Genomic DNA, 21,815 nt, shown 5'->3' with positions numbered 1-21,815 from the left:
TATGAAGCCGGTGGCATGAAATCAGCTCCTCCAATTGCGATCCGAGCTTGGCCATTACCCTAAACTTTCTCCGATACGTTGTGGTCCATGACGAGAGAGAGAGAGAGAGAGAGAGAGAGAGAGAGAGAGAGATATGAAAATAAAATGGAAGAAGGTGGTGAAGACCACATTCGCCTGTTTTTCACATTTGGATTAAAGCCTTTGAGAAACTGCCATAAAAAACTAATTAATAAAAAATTAAAACGAAGAAGAACCTGTCAAATTTAAATATTTACAAAAATGTCTAGACAGCAAACATTAATCATTGTTTTACGATCAAAAGTATACTAATTGAGAGTTGAGTCGACTTAGGATAGGCCATATGAAGTTAACACACGTTTACTTTTGCGTATATATAAAATATATAAAAATATTGAGAATTTCTGTTTGTCACTAGGTATAATTTATTGATTAAATATCCTTTATTGCGCACAAAGTAATTAGGTGGAACGGGCAATAAAACATCTATCAAACATGGTATCTTTCATTCACAAAATCACAAGATATGCATTAAATCATTGAATTTGGTTTTAATGTCTTTAAACACATACCCGCTCGTGTATATCTACCATCTGCTAAATTTGATAATAGAAAGGGATGACTTGCTTTGGTCAGCGAAATTGAAACAAGAAATAGATGACGCACTTTGGACAGCGAAACTTAGAAAAGAAATGGATGACTTACTTTGGACAGCAAAATTGAAAGAAGAAATGGATGACATGTTTTGGGCAGAGAAATTGAAAGAAGAAATGGATGACTTGCTTTGGGCAGCGAAATTGAGACAAGAAATAGATGACGCACTTTGGGCAGCGAAACTGAGACAAGAAATGGATGACGCACTTTGGACAGCGAAATTGAAAGAAGAAATGGATGACTTGCTTTGGTCAGCGAAATTGAAACAAGAAATAGATGACGCACTTTGGACAACGAAACTGAGACAAGAAATGGATGACGTACTTTGGAGAGCAAAATTGAAACAAGAAATGGATGACGTACTTTGGTCAGCGAAATTGAAACAAGAAATAGATGACGTACTTTGGACAGCGAAACTGAGACAAGAAATGGATGACTTACTTTGGACAGCGAAATTGAAAGAAGTAATGGATGACTTGCTTTGGTCAGCGAAATTGAAAGAAGAAATGGATGACTTGCTTTGGACAGCAAAATTGAAAGAAGAAATGGATGACTTGCTTTGGACAGCGAAATTGAAACAAGAAATGGATGACGTACTTTGGACAGCGAAATTGAAACAAGAAATAGATGACGTACTTTGGACAGCGAAATTGAAACAAAAAATGGATGACTTACTTTCGACAGCAAAATTGAAACAAGAAATGGATGACTTACTGTGGACAGCGAAATTTAAACAAGAAATGGATGTCTTGTAGTCACAGGTTTATCAAAATTTAATTTGAACTTCTTCTAAAGAATGGATGCAACATTGGGAGGAAGAAACGAGTTGAGCACAGAATATTTTTTTTCTCGGCCAAAAAGTGACTGTCATTCTCAGTAGACATGGACCATGAAGATGCTATCTCTTATTAATGATTAGAGATTTAATTATTCAAATAATTATATGGTTAGTATGTACGGTTTAGAATCTATCTGTAGATAATGATGATTGTAAAAATATTGTAAAAAAAGTTTAATATTAAAATATTTACAACCTCAAATTATATATAACTAAAATTAGTACCTTTTTGTTTGTCTTCCAAGATTTGACATATAAATTGAAAGTAAAAAGGATTTTATTATTTGTTTTGTAGATTGTTGAACGAGTGCAGGGATGGAATTTTATTTAGGAAGAGATTCAACCTCATTACATCAGTCATCTTCAGTATTAATTACATTTGTCTATCTTACAAAAATCAGTTTTGAGAAGTCCACTGTTTTTTGTAGGATATATAGGATAGAAAAATGTAATTAACACCGAAGAAGACTCACTTCATGAGATCGAAAACCTTCTGTTAATTAACAAAATTCTATGCTGCAGTATTTGTTCAACACCGTACAATACAAATAATGAAATTATAAGAAAAACAGCAAAAAATGTAATTATAATTTTTTATGTTGGGAGACACAAACCCAATCCTGAGAATTGACTCCACACCATCGTAAATCGGGAAAAATAAACTTTTTTTTTTACGAGGATTTGAAACAGCAGAAGTCATATAAACCCTCAGGGTGCCGGTGTTTTTGAAAAAAAAGCCCATTTGAAAGTATGTCGGGTTGGAATGCAGGGCCGCTGGATTCGAACCCGGGACCTTTACCTTACAGTGATGAGCGCCGTGTCAACGCCTAAACCGTTGCTGCCACCGACGCCCCCAATAAACTATTATTTATTATTATTATTAAATATGGACGAAAGAATTATTTGACTACATTGCACATTATCAAATACTTCAAAGATGACAAAAAATGTTAGTTTTTTAAAATTGTAAATAGTAAATAATAGTTTATGCTTAAGAATTCGTAACTGAGTGAATAATTGTTTACAGCACTCCTGTTATATAATTTTGGAGTAAAAAGTTTGCATTTTTGTTTAATTTTTAAAAATGGAGGTTGTTGTGCAGACAAGCTGAACGAATACAACCAGGTTTCTGTAAATTAATTTTCAATGAATTTGCAACTCTTAAATGGCTTCCTTTAGGTCTCAGAAGTCAAGAAATGCTTGAAAATTATCTCAGAAATTTGTATTTTTAAAAGCAGTTGTTTAGTATTTTAACTCATGTGCAAACGTGGAGAACGAATACAACCAGGTTCTTGCAAATTCACTTTCAATTTATTTTCAATGCTTTACTGGCCTTCAAAAATGCTTGAAAATTATCTTGAATATTTGAATTTTTAAAAATCGCTATTTACCATTTTTTACGTTCTATGAAAGGAAAAAGGAAAATATTAAAGCATTCCCATCAAATTTCAGTCAATATTAACAATCAAATTAATGGAATGTATTAATTATCGATTCAGTCCGTTAATCACATTTTCGTCGTGATATGAATGAGCCGAGATGCACCTAATAACGGACTAATCAAATGCGCCCATCATCGAACTTTAGCAGTATTAGTGCTATCTTCTGAACAGGTCGATAGTTGTTTCCATGATAATTTAATTAGCTTACTAACTTTTCAGGGAGGATGGTCGTGGTGTGGTGGGCGGTGGTGGTAGTACTGCCAGGACTTCTGAGGGGGCAAAGCCCCCCTTGCCTCAACTGCGAAACCTACGTGGAGGAGAACAACTTGCCACTGTCATCACAGGTACGCCTTTTTTATATAAACATTGAACATTTACGTAAGAACCACAGTAGATTTTTTATTAATAGACTTAAGGTGCTATTTAAGCCTGTTAACTTATTATAACTCAACTAAACTATGAACTTCGTTTTTCGTCTCATTTTTCGATAGAGAAATATCCAGGCATACGCCACCATCTACTGATCTTGAAGTAGTTTTGTATTTTATTTAAAAAATGTAATTTTTTAAGTTTTTGTACCTCTTGGTAGGTCTGGTCTGAAAAACTAAATTTCATTCTCAGTTAAGTACCTACTTTTTTCGTTATCCTCCTTATCCCTCTGTTAAATCTTTCAAGACTTCTGAAGTAAAGTAGTAAAGGTATAGTAAAAATAACCGTACTCGATATTATGACTCCATACTACTTCGAAACCTCCCACAAAAGGCCATAGATATTAACATAATTTACAATTCAGTCCTACAAGCCTATCACTTTTCGCAGGTATGGAAATATTCCATAATCACTCTCATACCAACCCCAGAAATCTCTCAGCCACAACATATACTCTCACAGATCTATCAACCTAATCCCAGTAATGTCTAAAGTCCCTGAAATACGCCTAACACTCATCCAAGATATACATAATGCTATTCATTCACACCAATTTCGTTTTCGTCCTAGCCACTCATCAATGAATGGAGGAGCAATGTTTCAGGGTTGTTGAATTTATTTCCTCAAATGCATTCTTAGACTTTTGACAGGATTTGGCACACAGGAGTTCTCTTCAAAAGAGAAAGGCGAGGCAATGAGAACTCTGAGGCAGGACCGATGCCGGCCGGCATCTCACAAGGGAGAATTCTTGGTCCCATCCTACATTCCATTTATGTATGTTATTGCCGACCTAGGTATACATCCCAACACCATCCTTGCAATCTACGTGGAGGTGACGAATTTTTATCAGCATCATGACCTCATTGAAAAACGATGCAAAACGTGGAAGATGAAGGTAAACGAGGACATTACATTCACAAACAGCCTTGTCCACGTCTATACGATAACAGGAAAGAACTACTTTTACATAGTTAAAATACTTAGGGCTATACTTAGACAGTAGATTGATGTGAAATCCTCAAACAAGACTGAAGCGACTAAATGGACGATTTGGACGTATTACTTATAAGGCCGAAATCAGATATGATGGTAAAGAAAAATTTTTGTACAAACATTACTTAGCTATGTGGACATACGTGGTGCAATCGTGAAGTTCTGCCAAGCCATCAAACATCCAATAAATTCAAGCAATTCAATAAAAAAAAGGAATCAGAGGAATTGTCCAAACACCTTACTGTGTCTCCAACCTCACTGCCTACAATGACCTTAGTATTCCCTTGGTCAAAAAATTGATCCGTTCCAGCTTCCTCTTGTACCACTCCACTCTTTCAACATTCTAACCCTTCTTTGCTCACCTCATCCCAAGAACCATCCACATCGCCTCCAACTTTCTTAACGTAACCCAGTGCCAGCATTGATTAGCATCTCATAACACGTCTTACAGATGCAGTACTGGTCGAAGTGTTAGTTTTTTGCCTATTTTAAGCATTAAGAACAAAATCCTTTGTTTTTTTGGTTAACCAAGAAGGGGAAACTTTTTTCGTGATGTTAGGTAGAAATTTTTCAATTATTATGAATATAACATCATCATATCAGTAAAGGTAAAATGTAATACAAGTATTAAAATAAATCCAACTTAACCATATAAAATGTAAGCATTTAAGCAATTAATTTGTTTTATATTGGGTTGTCCGGAAAATAATGCAGGATTTTGNTTTTATATAGATTTTTTTTAATGAAAACTTAAAATCCTGCATTATTTTCCGGACAACCCAATAATAGAGATAAATTAATATTAATGTTCTGAAGTCCATGTGGTCAAATTAGAAATAATTTGTTTATATAATAACCCTAAGCCGTAAGAGTTGAATCCCTTCACGTACCTATACAAAGCTTGATATATACCAGAAGCAATTTCGTGCTCCTGTACACGATTTATTCATTACCAAATGGTATAAATGGGATACCTGTCCCGTACAATATTTTATAGCGCTTCCGCCATTTCTGCTATCGGGGTACAACTACGAGCCAATAGCCCTGGCTCACCATTTCTCAGATATTATATTCCAATGTAATCTACGTTAGGAGTAGCCCCGCTATTATCGGTTCTCCACAATTTCCGCTTAGAGCAATTGGCTCATTGTCAGGCGGATGACATTTCCATGACAATGCGACCATTACCAGTCTCAAGTAGCCCTATTGTTTTAATGACCAGGGACGAGGGAGCATAATGTTTAAATGGGGTCCACTTTTGCCAAGCTTTCTAACACAAAAAAATCATAAAAACTTAGAATAATTAAAGAAATGTCTCCATTGTAATTAACCATTGCGCATATTACAACCTATTGATGCCAAGACCTACCAAAAAACAGATAGCGCGGAAACTTTCCAGATTTATCTGAAAATAATATTTGTTTTTATAAATTTTGATACTTTACTTTTACAATTTGATATTTGAAAATACAGTTTATATTTTTTAAATAAAACAGTTATTTTTTAATTTATTGCAACAGGCTATGTTTATACGTTTATTTTGTAAATTATCAAAGAAAATAATTTTTAAAAAGCTATTTATAGTGTATAAAAATAAACATGAACATTAATTTATTTTAATTTTATTTCAAGCAATCAGCACGACTATATAATTTTTTTTAAATTGAGACTTTTTTCAAAATGTTGCCATTAGTTTTGTTTAAAAACGCAGACATGCCCAATCGAAAAGGATGATTTTTTCTCAAGAGCAATCTTAGCTTTAAAAAAAATTCACTAATTTCGTGGTCCGCTTTACCAATTAAACATTACAATTAATTAAGGTTTTTCGTTGAGATGAAAAAAAGTTAATGGCACGAGAGGGATTCGAACCCACGACCTTCGGCTTGGTAGAGGTGGTAGAGCAGCGGCGTATCAAGCCGAAGGTCGTGTGTTCGAATCCCTCTCGTGCCATTAACTTTTTTTCATCTCAACTAAAAACCTTAATTAATTAAAAAAAATTATTAATACTTACCGCATAGGTTTTTTAATATCTTTTTTTATAAATTTTGATACTTTACTTTTACAATTGGGCATTTGAAAAAAAATAGTTTATATTTTTTAAATAAAACAGCTATTTTTAATTTATTTTAACAGGCAACTATATGTTTATTTTGTAAAATATCAAAGGAAAATAATTTTTCAAAACCTATTTATAGTGTGTAAAAAGAAACATGAACATTAATTTATTATAATTATATACCAAGCAATGAGCACAACGGTTGCTATTAAAAAAATATATTTTTTTTAAACTGAGACTTTTTTTTTAAATGTTGCCAATAGTTTCGTTTAAAAACGCAAACATGCCCAATCGAAAAGGATGATTTTTTTGCTAGAGCAATCTTCGCTTTAAAAAATAATTAATATGTACCGCAGAGGCTTTTGTTTAAAATAATATCTGTTTTTATAAATTTTGGTACTATACTTTTACAATTTTGTATTTGAAAAAAACAAAAAAACAGTTTATATTTTTGAAATAAAACTGAATTATTTTTTAATTTATTTAAACACGCTATTATACGTTTATTCTGTAAAATAGTGAAGGAAAATAATTTTTTAAAATCTATTTTTAGCGTGTAAAAATAAACATAAACATTAATTTATTATAATTATATACCAAGTAATTAGTACAACTCTTACCATACCTATTTTTTTTTTACTGAAACTTTTTCCCCAAAATGTTGCCAATAGTTGTTTAAAACCGCAGACATGCCTAATCTAAAGGGATGATTTTTTCGCTAGAGCAATCTTCGCTTTGTAAAATATCAAAGGAAAATAATTTTTAAAAACCTATTTATAGCGTGTAAAAATAAACCTAAACATTAATTTATTATAATTATATACCATGTAATCAGCACAACTCTTACTCTTAAAAAATATATTTTTTTTTTTAACTGAGACTTTCCAAAATGTTGCCAATAGCTTTGTTTAAAAACGCAGACATGCCTAATCTAAAGGGATGATTTTTTCGCTAGAGCAATCTTCGCTTTAAAAAATAATTAATATGTACCGCATAAGCTTTTTTTTTAATAATATCTGTTTTTATAAATTTTGATACTATACTTTTACAATTTTATATTTGAAAAAAATAAAGAAAACAGTTCATATTTTTGAAATAAAACTGAATTATTTTTTAATTTATTTAAACACGCAATTAATCGTTTATTTTGTAAAATACCGAAGGAAAATAATTCTAAAAAATCTATTTTTAGCGTGTAAAAATAAACAAACATTAATTTATTATAATTATATACCAAGTAATCAGTACAACTCTTACCATACCTAATTTTTTTTTGACAAACTTTTTCCCCCAAAATGTTGCCAAAAGTTGTTTAAAGACGCAGACATGTCCAATCTGAAGGGATGATTTTTTCGCTAAAGCAATCTTTGCTTTGTAAAATATCAAAGGAAAAAAATTTTTAAAAACCTATTTATAGCGTGTAAAAATAAACCTAAACATTAATTTATTATAACTATATACCATGTAATCAGCACAACTCTTACTCTTAAAAAATATATTTTTTTTTAAACTGAGACTTTCCAAAATGTTGCCAATAGTTTTGTTTAAAAACGCAGATATGCCTAATCTAAAGGGATGTTTTTTTTTCGCTAGAGCAATCTTCGCTTTAAAAAATAATTAATATTTACTGCATAGGTTTTTTTTAAAAATATCAAATTTACTTTTCTTAAAGCGAGATAAAACTTGTTTTTTAAAGTTTACAAACCAATATCAATAAAAAATAATGAAGCATTATTCTTGCGCGACAGAAGGGCTATGGAGCTAGCGAGGCGTGAAATTGTTCGATACTGGGCCTTTATTCCAGTAAGTATTAGGAAGAAAGGCAATAACGGTCGAAGGTCCACACACGATAGGTTTCCTAATTGTCTATCCCACTTCTAATGATTACTGCAGTCGTTCCCTTAAATGAATTCAACAGAAAAAAAGCGGAGATTATATCTCACGGGTTTACGATATTTTGCGGTGATGCGTCGTTAAAAGTTCAAAGTTGGATCACAATCTGAGCTCAATTTGGGGGAACGGGTTTAAATTAATGAACGATATTTGTAAAGACTAAAGAATCTTTAAAAACGTCGCTTGATTCCTTTGCATATTTTATTACAATGAAGAAGGTACAATAAATAATTGTTCGCTTAACGACCTCTTCGAAGTTCGAATATTGACTCTTAAGAATATCAATTTTGTCTAGGTTTTAAAACTTGACAACATTACAATGTTTTTTCTCGCAGAGATTTCTGTCTCCCCAGAATCCGAGATCTCTTCTCTGTGATCCGATTTAATACCATCTTCCTCTTTTCCTTTTTGTGGGTGCCAGTTCAGTTATTCAATTATTTCTTTTTAAGTTTTGGCAGTTAATTTGTTTTTCCAGTTAGCAAGAAACGATATCGGGATAGGGGTCCGAGTGGATGGCGTGCCTGTCAGCTCATAGACCCCACTGGTTCGATTCCCATGTCCCTCCTGTATTTTTTTCTACGCTCTGCTCGTCCTCCACTAACATAAAATGATATTTATACCTCTGCTTTTGCTAATAATTTCATAAAACCACTTCAAAAAATAAATTAATAAATTAATAGTGGATTAAATCAGACTCCATCGAAGAGCAATTATCAATTTTTTCGTTTCTTGTCTTCACAGATAATTGAACGTTGCAAAAAAGATCATTTGTGTTGTACGACAATAAGAGTATATTTTGAATCGCGCAACTACGTTTTGGATATTCATGCAGACCCATGTTTCAAACTTTTTCGTTTTTCTAAACTATGGAAGATGGCTGGAAATTGCTAAAAACCTACTTGCAAAAAGCAGTGCCGATTAGGTTGAATATGAAAAAACTAGACCAAATTCTAACACTTTTCGTTGTCCTTCTTCCCTAGTCCATTCTTTTTTTTTTGTTTTTTTAATAAGATTGAAATCCTCAATTCATAATTTTTACTGACCGCGGTAGCCGAGTTGATAGACTTTCGGCTCTTAGACCCCGCGGTCGTGGGTTCGATTCCCACCGTCACTCCTGGCCCTTCTTTTCTAAGATTAAGGTTTTTCTAAGGCAAACGCATTGTCGAATCCAATATTTAAGTGAACATCAGGTAGACTTAAAAAATTTACATCTGAATGAACGATTTTTTCGAGATTTGTTGTACTTTTTCGGTGGAACTCCATCATCAAACGTTGAATATCAACGAAGCCTTTATTTCCAACTGTTTACTAGTTTATTTGGGAATCTTTTCACTTACATTGTAAGCATCTTCCGCATTATTCTACACAGAAGTAATTCTAATAAATAAATAGTGTGGCAAACATAAATTTTGGAAAATCTGTGTACTAATGTTTTCCATCTGAATCGTGAATAAATTACAAACTACTAAAAACTATTTATTACTAACAAACAGTATGAATAGCATCTGTGTATGTAGAATAAGCTAATTCTGAATTACAACAAAATCTGACATTTCTTCCGTGGCAATCCAAAATATTCATTAAAATATTAGTGCTGTGGGATTTTAGACATCCGGACAGTTGTCAAATGTTTTCCGACTATCAAATTTGTCGATGGTAAAAATAAAATAAAACAATATTTTGTAAACATAGAACTACTGATCGTCGGATATAGTTTTGTGGTAGCCAATTCTTTCCGGTATTTCGTTTCGGTTTATACTGCCTTTTTCATGTCTGGTCGTCAAAAGAAATATATCGGATATGGCAGCCAGAATAAGTCTGGAAATCATCTCTTTGAAATGGGTTGGTAATAAATAATCATGAGGTCGTTGCTGGAATAAAGAACACTCCTGTGTGCAATCTCTAGAAATTAGTTACACGAATGTTTCTACTAACAATATTACTTTGTTTTTTGCAATTCGATTAGTTTTTTTATTGACTTAAACAAAGATTTACTTGTTGCATACTACTTTCAGGATTTATTGAGAAAAAAAGGAAACCTTTTTTTTTAAAGGTTTTATATTGGAAATTCGGCCAATTAAACTTTATATTGTCATTACTTTCTTTTGACTTTGAAATATTTCATTCCTTTAGTTGTGAACTGTTCGGTTACCACACATTTTCGGTTACCAAACATGAAATTATGCTTCTAAGAATAAGAAATAGTTGACTAAAGTAATTTGACTTGCGAGTAGGCATGATACCCGAATTTTTGTCTGGTTAGTTAGCCTAGTTCTAGTTGTTTTATCCCTATAACTATTTTTAAGAAAAAACCATTTCCCCATCTCTAAATATTATAATATTAATATGTATATAATTATCGTTTAGCTCTACAGTGTGTATGTATATCTCTTAGTTCGTGTATAGTTGTTGTTCTTTTTCGGCTGATACGGCTGATTTGCAATAAAAATGATAAAAGCTTTCCTGTTTTTTAGATCAAAATGTGATGAATTCAATTAATAATTTGGCGGTACGTCGTTAAGTTGATTAATTCCTACCTGGGAGGGAAAGAAAAATGGTTACATACATAAAACACTATTAATTTGATCGGATTCTGTTTTGGCATGTGATATGGCGGACGATCGATAGCTAACCACTGACATACGATCTGCTTCAATTTGCATAGATAATGGATTATATTTATTTTTGACACTATTCGCTCAAGAAATTATTAATTTTTTGACGTTAAAACAGAGAAATAGAGTCGTTTCTAGACTGACATGTTCGATTCCTGTCTATCGAGTTTTTTAACTTTTCCGATTAATTGTCTGATTAAGTGTCTAGAAGTTTCGTTATACTACGGTAAATTTCTGACTGTATAATGGGAATTTTCTTCCACAGCTTTCTTAAGAAGTTCGCCATCGATTGATGCCGAAAGTCTTCCGAGTGGTTTCTTTCACAGGTTCTCTTGAAGAAAACTGTTTCAAGGAGGTTTACGGTTTAGCTTGGTTGATTTTGGACATATAAAACAATTAAGATGTGAATGTTTACTCGAAATGAAAAGTAACGTTATTAATTAAATAGATAATTAATATGAATTACGACAAGTTGTAAATATATGTATGGTAATCAACAGATCATCAACTGCTAATCGATTTAATCCTTTTCAAAATATTATCATTTTTTTAAATATATTAATTTGTAGCCTATACAGATTTGTATATTACAAATGTCATGTACTTTGTTATTATCACACGGTCACAGCACTAGCACCCAATGTCAGCGTTGCACCCAAGGACTTATGTTTTCAGAAGCTAGCTGGCACTCAGTGAGACGGATTAAGGGGTAAGGAAGTCTCGAGGCCATTGTCGATTTGGACGCGGTGGGTTTTTGGGATGGGAATGAATAGCGAGGGCTCGAATTTGGTGCGAAACTTTTGGAATGGGGAACTAATCAGTTTGTTGACGAAAGGAGGTCGTTGTGGATAGTGAGGTTAGTAGGAGCTTTGACGATTTGTCTGAGGACTTTCGATTTGAAGGATTGGATGGGTTGGCAGAACCCCACAGTTCTCCGTATGTCGTAAATGGTCGTATAAAAAAAGTAAAGTTTTTTTTATAACGTTAGTGGACGGTTAAGACGGATTCTGATCCTTGGAGTCTGCGTAGTTGTCCAAGTCTTAACAGTTGCTGTCTTTTATGTCTATGTAGGGTTCCACGACAGTCTGTTGTCTAGATATAATCTTAGGAATTTGACTTGAGTGGAAGTCGGTAACTGTTTTTTCAATGTTAATATACACTGAGTACATTTTCTTTCATTCCGTCCTGCCCTTCGAATTTTGCACCAGACTTCGATAAGCTCAAGGTGTTCTTGGATCTTGGAGGTAGCTTGGGAAGTATTCGAGTTAGAGGAGAGAATTGAGGTTTGGCTCGCTTAGGTTGTGATGATTATAGCGGCCTGTGCAGGTAAGTCTGCAGTATATATGATGTAAAGTATGGGACAAAGAATGCTCCCTTGTGGGACTCCGGCTTGTATCGGTCTGATCTTCGAGAACTCGTTGCCGCACCTCACTCTGAACCAGCGGTCTGTTCAGAATATTATAAAAACAGAAAAATGACGTTTTATGCATCTTAAATTAATGCATGATGAAGTTGTTAGATATTTTCTTGAGATTTGCTTGGTGCTTTAGCCTGTCAGACGTTACAAACAACACGCAGACTAGCCACAGTCCGGATAGACGTATAATTAATTATTATTAATAAATTATGCGGAGAGTATTGTAAAATATACACGACGCAAATTAGCCTGTTGCTAATGATCTTGTATGTATTCTGAATTTGTTTGTTGTCTGTTCAATCTAAAATGTGTAAAGTGTAAAATAAATCCCTTTGATGTGGTTCTTTTTCCAACCCATCCTTTTTTTACCCCTCCACGGTAAAGTATCCGTTCTTTTTTTTTTCTATTCCACCGCTAGTCACACAATATCGATCAAACATTAGACGTCAAAGCTTGTTATTTTAAGAACTGTTACAATCAAAACGTTTCTCAAACTTAAAAAAAAGTTTTAAGTAAGATTAATATAAAAATGTTTCATAGAATTCTGACGTATTTCATATCAAATCGCTTTGAACACACAAAGGGATGCTCGACATTCTCTATTAGGACTTATTATGCTAGGCATAGTAGTTAATTAAACAAATTGAGAGCACAACTTGATGATGATGTCTCGAAGGATTGTGGGACGTGCTTAATTAACCAACTTCAATGAGGTGGTCAAAACGGAATTCTCTTTGTTCGGAACACGAGAAGGAGGCCCTTGTTCTCGGTTCAAGCACAGGCTTTCCTAAACCACTTTGTCGCGTTCCTAAATAACGAATTTTGCAAAACGATAAATAATAATTTGATGAACAGTTTTAAAATTAACTGGTACAATAAATTAAGTTATAGTATGTATATTGTAGCAATGAGCATAAATTTGTTTAATTTTAATTGAACTTACTCAGTAAATAAGTGCCAAGGTAATTTGCTATTAAATCCATCTTGGTTAATAAACTACATTTAACCTTATTTGAAGTTAAGGTTGGGATCCAGGGGATAAACCAACAGCTAGGTCATTTACCCCCAACACAATCTATTCACACTCTCACTCATTCTTAAGTATTTTTTTGTATGCCATTCTATTAATTTCTGGTATAGATATTCTTCTGATATTCCTCCATCAGGTATTATACAACTAATGTATGGTAAAAGGGATACTAGGAAGCGGGTTTGCACTGCAGTTTTCTGGCTTATTGTACTTTCCTAGTTCGTTAGTCCAGTGCAATAGACTGAATCCTTCTCCTTGGAAGTATCAGGTCATTGATGTCGCTGCTGCAATTTGATTCCCTAAGTTTTGTCCATATGTTAGGTTAAATCTCCATTGAACTGTTTTTCTTTATATTCGAAGATGATATGGGTGGCTGTTTCCTCCTCCTAATTACATAATCTGCAAATGGGATTATCGTTGTATGTACCCATGTTTTGTAGATGTTTTCTCAGATGCCAGTGACCGGTTAGTAGTCTTACCACTCCTCTGAGTTTAGCCCTCTCCAATTGCCGCAGTGATTTTGCCAGCTTTGTTTCATCATAAGTTTACTGTCTCTAGCTCCGCTAGAGTTTATCCACTTCTCCTTTTGTTTTGTTTGGATCCATTCTGCGATGGAGGATTCTATATTTGTATTTTATCCCAAGTATAGATTCGGGGCCTATATATGGTAGTGCAGATCCTCCTCTGGCCAGTCTGTCTGCTTTCTCGTTACCCAAAATTCTCCTGTGCCCGACACCCAAGATATCATCAGGTTGTTGTGTTTCCCCAGGTTTTGGAGATTTTGGATGCATTCACTGACTAATTTTAATGTGATTCTTTTACATGCTACGCTTTAATGGCTGCTTGGCTATCAGATCTTATGAGGATTTTTTTGCCAGTGTAACATCTTTTAAGATTTAGGGCACAAGCATTGATGGCATGTATTTCTGCTTGAAAGACCGAAGTGTACTTCCCTAATGAGTTTGATTGCTCATATTTTAGGCTTGTACAGAAAACGCCTGATCCGGTTCCTTCGTTTGTTTTGGAGCCGTCTGTGTACCATGTATCTGTATATCTGATGCTCTCCTATGTTCTTCCTCTCCTTTATAGGCCGTTGAGACTTGGTAGGAAGTTGTGAAGAATGTTTCTAAGATCATATAGTCAGTCCCCATTTCTAACAATGGGTGTCTGATTGTGTTGATTATGGTTGTATGCCCGAATTGTTTGTTCCTTTCCAATTTAATTGTTTCTGGAGCCTAAGTGAGCTTTTCCCAGTCTCCCCTTGTATAAATATTTCCAATGGAGGTAGGTTTAGCAGAGTTTATAATGCATTTGTAGAGGTTGTTCTCTTTGCCCTTGTAATACGTAAGTTTGATCTTGAGTCTTTGCATGCTTACAACTAATGTTTGGAGGGTTGAGGATGTACTCAATATTCCACCATCGACCCTTTCACATTCACGCTAATAAATACTACACTAATAATCTCAATGTACAAAAAAAACCACAATATGAGATATATACAAAGTACTATATTTAAAACTGTCTTATTTTCTCTAAAAATCGGAAAACGGGAATTCTAGAAAGAAAGTTGATGTGTGGGAATTAAATTTTGAAATTGAAATATGAGAATTGTTCTTTTAATTTTGAATAGAAGACTTTTTTTTGATTTTGGATTAAACAGAAAGGAATCTTATTGGTCTATAAGTGGACTAGTCACTGGCAGATCTATTCGGTCTTGGGAATGGGCGGTTATCAAGGATATTTTTCACTGCATTGGATAATAGGTTCTCCGAAGTATTGCATTGTAAATAGTTTTGTGGGTAGGTTTCGGAGGATTGTAGGGATAATAAGATCTTGGCCCGAGATTTCCTTTCGTAATGACGAAATATCAGGAATTTAAAGTCCGTGGGGTGCTTGAGCTTAGAAGATAGTGTAAGAGGGAGATTGAATAAAACAAAAATCTTAGTTTTAAATAATATTTCAATAATATCTTTTGGTCACTTGTTATATTATTATTACATTGTATTAAATTTTACACCACGGCGAGGATTTGGATCATAATTTAACGTTTATTTATTTAAATACTTATCCATCTGTGGGTCAAAGTATACAACCATGAAAAATAAATCAACCATCGATGTATCAAGTTTCGCCGCGTAAATCAATCGTGATAACGGATCGGGATTGAGTTACTTGACAACAAACATGCATTATTGGATTTTGTATTATTGACACAAATACCTAACAGTTTCTGATAATTCTATATTAAATCTAGTTTAAATTAAAACGATAAACGAACAGATTTTAAATAATGATGTTGTAATTAGAGGTCTTCCGAAAAGCTGTGCTAATCGTGCTAATGATTTTAAGTTGGCTTAATTCGAATTTGTGGTACAAGTTAGAGGTAAACTACTTCAGAATGAATAGCACACTGGACGCTATTAAGCTCTGGGGATCTAACAGTTGTGGTATCTCGTAAACTCTTTTAAGGTTAACACGAGGTCTCTGGTTGACTGAGCTCTGTTTGTAAACACGTCCAGACTTGTTTGACGTTGCCAATGCTTTCCATTTAAATGGGACACGATAAACCCAGTTATTTTTGTTCCTCAGCACCTCTGAAAAAGTTCTGAAATAATTCAGGAACGTTGGCAACATTGTTTATAAACATTGTCTGTATCACACGTAAGATTTCAATTGATTTCATTACAGGATTTAGATAAATTGTGATTTGATTAATTTGGAAGTTAACAAAAGGACCAGATTGGTGTAGTAAATTAAATTGAAAAGAAAGCTGTCAAAAAGGTGGTCATAGCAGAATAAAATTCAGTTTCATTACAGCACTTTTGAATAGATAGCAAACAATACTTCCTTCTTCTTATCTTGGACAATTAAAAAATAAATAACATAAAACGAACATGAACATGAAACTATTGGAAAAGCACGTTTAGCATGTGAAAAGTTTAATAGCACGAAAACATATTTACCTGATTACCGTAAATATCTTAAAATTGAATAATTATCGTAATATTATTAGTTTTTGTTATCAATGCGAAAAATGCAGATCTTCAAATAAACAGTAGCAGGCTAGAATCATATTGCCAACTTTGAGGTAGAAGCTCAACTTGGAGAAATTAAAAAGCTTGGTGTTTCACAATGGAGGTAGGCTTCGTGAGGATGAAAGCTGAAAATACCAGAACAAAAGGGTCACAGTAGTTAATGAGTATGAGTATTTTGGAGTCTATCTAACCTCTAAGTTGTCCTTCAAAACAACATACAGTTGAAAAATCAAAAACTGCAAAGTTTGCATTAAGTACCATCTAGATTGGAGCTATATCAGACTCGTCAGTTCCTTTAAGTTCTAAATTACAAGTTTTAACTCAGTTTCTCTATCGATTCTCCCAGGTTTGGGGATTTACATATTTCCTAGAGGTGGAAATGGTTCAATGGTATTTTAATCGTAAATTATTTTACCTTCCCTGTTTCTTTCCTGCCTATACAATGATGATAGAAACTGAGCTAGACCCAATGTATGTTTTCATTTTAAATTCGCAATTTAAAACCAATATGAGAGGTTTACCATCGTCCAGGCTTCCAAAGATCATGGCGTGTGAAATGTACAAAAAAAGGATAGTTTGGGCATTTGAATGGAAGGCACCAGCTCGTAAGCATGATGATTCCAACATTATCCTTGACCCTAATTTTGATTTTTGAGACACTCATGCACTTAAAAGCATCTTCCATTCTTTAATTCTATCGGCTCGATAAGCCCTAAGAGAAGAGTTTGTGGCAAGAGCCATGATGTCCCGACATGACACACTATACACCGAACTAAATACGAATGTAAAGTGTGCAAATTTAGAACCTCGATCTATCAGATGGTTGGTAAAATTAAGAGGCGAGTTGCTTAACTTGAACTAAAAACCGTACTACTACTTCTGAACTACTACTTTGTAACTTCAGGGAGGACATTTTATATAGCAGTATGCCCTATTCTTTTTGAATATAGAAGATTCGGCTGCAGTGTATTCACAAGGAAAGAATTTTTAAGCTTGTTGGATGAATCCAATTGGGCTACATTGGTGGAACAGGGTAGCCTGGATATACAGGAAGGATTATGTTGAATGATAACATTATTTTATTCTGTTATTCCATGTTATTATTATTTTTGTTTCTTTTTTATTCTTATGTGTATACTTATTTCCCTTCATAAATTTTATTCTTGTTCATCCTTATTTCTTCTATTCAATTCAATTAATTAAGGTTTTTAGTTGAGATGAAAAAAAGTTAATGGCACGAGAGGGATTCGAACCCACGACCTTCGGCTTGATACGCCGCTGCTCTACCACCTGAGCTATCGTGACCTCGATCCACTCGGACATCAACTCCCCATCTCAACCTTACCTTATGAGTTTTCCCTCCTTTTTTCCTTATTTCTTCTACTTAATCTATTTTTATTCATATTCATATATATCGTTTATTGCATTTAACTAATACATTATATTAGTTTCTATTCAGTTATTTATTTTATTTCAGGAAAATTTATACTTTTGTTAACCGTTTACAATAATTTATAAACTGGGAGGTTTATATTATTTTGCAGTTTATAAAATTATATGTTTATTTTATTTTTATTTTTTTTTTACATTTTTCTGTTCTTAATTATTATTATCGTTTCCATTTACTTATTTCAAGAACAATAAATAATAAATAAGACTAAATTACTTATTTCAATTAATTATACTTTTTATGTATGGTCTTGGTTGAGATGAAAAAGTTGAAGTCACGAGCGGGATTCGAATTATTGTATAGTAATTATCATTATTACTATTACTGCAAACCAATCCAATTGGGGTCGATGGAATACTTTTATAAATATTCCGCCATCGACCTCAAATCACGTACACAACTTCATCAACTCTTGGGGCGTCGGGGATGCTATGCCACCATCTGCCCCTCCCCATTCACACTAATAAATACACTCACATATACAAAACACATATCTTGATGGCTACTATTAAAAACATGTGCGACGTGGGAATTGCAGAATGGCTACACCCCGTGCTTGCCCGTTAACACAGTTAGTGAAGCAAGGGCATGGATAATTGAAGAGTGGCAGCAAAGATGGAATACCTCCATTAAAGAGAGGTACACTTACAGGCTATTACCCAGCATCGAAAGGAGACTGGAGACCACTTCATCTCGCAGCTGTTGTCAGGCCATGGAGACTTCGCCCACAAACTGCATTCCTTTCACCTAAGGCCAGACCCATTCTGCCAGTGTGGCCATCACGAAACTGCAGAACATGACATGCTAACATGCCCCCAGTATCAAGTAACCCGCGAAAGGTGGATTTTAGAAACCAATACGCTGGCTGCTGACATGGACAGTTTAGAAAAAGCTTTAAGCACACCAGCCGGCTTCAAATCGACTGTCATCTTCTGGACGGACGTCATGAGGAAGAAAGGCTGGCAAGCATAGACAAATATACGATGAACAAAGATACTAGCTTCCGACTGGCCCTTCCCCACACCCTAGCCGGACGCCTCCGCGTGGCCCATCCTGGGAACGCCACTCTGGCGTTCCTAAATTCCGGCGGGGAAGTGAGCCTCGACCGCTAGGCGGTGAAGGCTAATGATCTGTAAAGCTCTATCCAGGCTAAGGAACAGACTTGCATATAGAAAGACCTAGCGGCTACTCTAAAGAGCAGTATTAACAAAGAAGGCCACGACGGCTACTATTAATAAAAAATTCCCAATTCCCCTAAAAGCAAAGCGGAACAGGGGATCCTGAAACTCGCTACCTTGTCCGAGAACCATTCTTAAATCCGGCGGCATGCCTACACGCTCTCTGAATGGAGCCAAGGCATTACACGCCTCTATTATGTGGGACACATCGAGCAATCCATGACGTATTGTTTATTTTTATTGATCATATTTATGTTCACATTATTATAATAATGCTTATAAATTTAATAAACTTTATTATTATCTTTATATTATTATTGTTGGTTTAACAATTCATTTTCAAGGCAATTTACCACACAAGCCATTGAAGTGTTTATTCACCTAACATACTTACGCTTTCTTCAATTTATTTGGCGGTGAAACTTTGGTAAGTTTTTCCAGTCGAAACACCTTCCCTTTCAGTTTAAATTCCTTGCTAATCCTCAGAAATTGAATAGTAGTAGTTCATCTACAGAACAATCCATAGGCTTCGATTTGCATAGTACGAGCCACGGGCTATGAATCGGCACCGAAAGCGATTCAGTGCAAGGATAGAGAGATTTAAAGGCTAGAAAGGATAAGTGAGCTTCCTTCCAGATTTATTCGATAAACCACGCACACATCTAAAACCGAGGTGGGCCACTACGTGATGCGGTTGTGGAATCCGCGGGGAATATCAGACGCCAGCTTTCGACGAAAATGAAGTTTTATTGCCCCGGCCGGTAAAGGAAAACGATTCCAAAAATAGGCTTTACAACTTATTCCCCGTTACTATCTTCATTATTTTCTTATTTCACTATTACATATAACGTTAGAGGCCGAATTTCCAGAAATATGTGGTAAAATAAGATAATAAAAATTAATATACAAAGACAAAACATGAAAAATCACATTCTTGATTATAACGAAACAAAATACCGTTTGATAAGGTATCTATAATCATATTTTATGCAACGCTTACTAAGTAACTTAAAGTACTAGGTAGATATAATCCTATTAAGCATAAACGTTTTGGTGTGCATAGGGAAATTTGACCCGTTCACTTGTTTCTTAGTTACTTCAAAGTAAATAAAACAGTAAACAATTAAAATACATAAAATGAAAGGAAAATTAATTTCGTCGCAGTTTTGATTAGAAAAAAAAAACTAGTAAAAGTCGAGATATCCGTCCCAATACAGCGTACGTTATATTTTGCAGGGTTGTTCGCAAGAGTTGAGCAAGATCTCATGTTATATTTAAAGTTGAATGTGCTTTTTAATCGTGCGCTTGATTAAATTTCTTAGCGTAATCCATTCTGCGTCGTTTTAGGCAATTTTCAAAAGTTAAGGTCATTGATAAAATATACAATAAATCTACATTTACCACTTACAAAGTTCCAAAAGTAAAAATCAATAATGATTCTTCCATGAAAAATCGAACAAATAGTATGGATTGGACACTTGGACGTATTGACAAATAATTACAGGCCACGTGCCGGAAATTGGCCTGGATTTCTGGCATGTTACACATAGATGTGCTTTTTAAGCAATTCGAGTGTTTGTTCAAACTTCACGGAGAGATTCTGCTTACCTGTACGCAATTTGAAGTGCGCTAATATAAGCATTAGATTATTTAAGCCTTAAGAAAGGCTAAATTAGTAATATTTGCCGACTGCCAAAGTTCCGTACGTTCCATAAGTAGATAGATAGATTACATACTTACCTCTTTACGACCTGTGCACCGCGACCAATATTGGATTATTGTGCACCTCTATTTTTTTTTAAATATAGAAATCCTCTTTAAGTTTTAAGTCTTTTTTCCAGACCAGAAAGATTTTTCAAGGGCTTTATTTCCTCTCCCAGGATTAGGACTCTCAGCCTTGCACCAAGAGAGGACGTGTTATGCTGTTTCTTTGTCTGCTTGGCAATATCTGCACAGGCTTGTTGTGTCCCAGTCTATGCTTCCTGAGTCTGCAGTGCTCAGTTAGCAGCCTAACTATTATTCTAGACCTAGCACGTCCTAAATTTAGTAATTCTGCCGTTAGTTTCTGCGATGGTCTATTGACAAACTTTTTCTCATGTATCTGTCCCCGGCTACATTCCCATTGAACGAAGGACTTATTAGTAATCCATTGTCTAATGGATCCGCGTTTTCGGCAGTTTGGTAAGTCAGAAAAGGTTTCAGGGCCAATAGGTGTCCTAATTGAACTTTCCTTGTCCAATTTAACGGCCTTCCTTGCCCCAATGTCCTGGTACCAAGACAGCGGTTAGTTTGTTACTTTCTCCAATGCCTGACAACACGAAGTCCTCTAGACTTTACCGCCGTTGCGGCAATGACCTTCAATGCCACCAGGGTGTCAGAGTAGATGGTTACTCTTCCGTTAGTTTCTGCAATGGTCCTTTGATAAACTTTTTCTCATATATCTGTCCCCGGCTACATATCCATTGAACGAAGGACTTATTAGTAATCCATTGTCTAATGGATCCGCGTTTTCGGCAGTTTGGTAAGCCAGAAAGGTTTCAGGGCCAATAGGTGTCCTCATTGAACTTTCCTTGTCCAATTTATCGGCCTTCCTCGCCCCAGTGCTCTGTGTGTCCTCGTACCAAGACAGCGGTAAGTTTGTTACTGTCTCCAATGCCTGACAACACGAAGTCCTCTAGACTTTACCGCCGTTCCGGCAATGACCTTCACTGCCACCAGGGGTCAGAGTAGATTGTTACTCTTCCATTGACAATCCCCAGTCTTTTTA

General features: G+C 34.7%; 1 protein-coding gene across 1 annotated transcript in view; it reads left to right on the top strand.

Moving 5' to 3' along the window:
- LOC106673880 (protein CYR61) overlaps positions 1-21,815 on the top strand; it is a 310,348-nt gene that overhangs the window by 117,980 nt on the left and 170,553 nt on the right. The window contains exon 3 of the mRNA XM_014406253.2: positions 3,172-3,296. Within this exon, the coding sequence (XP_014261739.1) occupies positions 3,177-3,296 (120 nt within the window). The 5' untranslated portion in view covers positions 3,172-3,176. The remainder of the gene's footprint in view (positions 1-3,171; positions 3,297-21,815) is intronic.

Source organism: Cimex lectularius, unplaced genomic scaffold, assembly GCF_000648675.2.
Source record: "Cimex lectularius strain Harlan isolate CLEC.00 unplaced genomic scaffold, Clec_2.1 scaffold42, whole genome shotgun sequence".
Taxonomy (NCBI): Eukaryota; Metazoa; Arthropoda; class Insecta; order Hemiptera; family Cimicidae; genus Cimex; species Cimex lectularius.
This window is presented reverse-complemented; position numbering and strand designations above follow the sequence as displayed.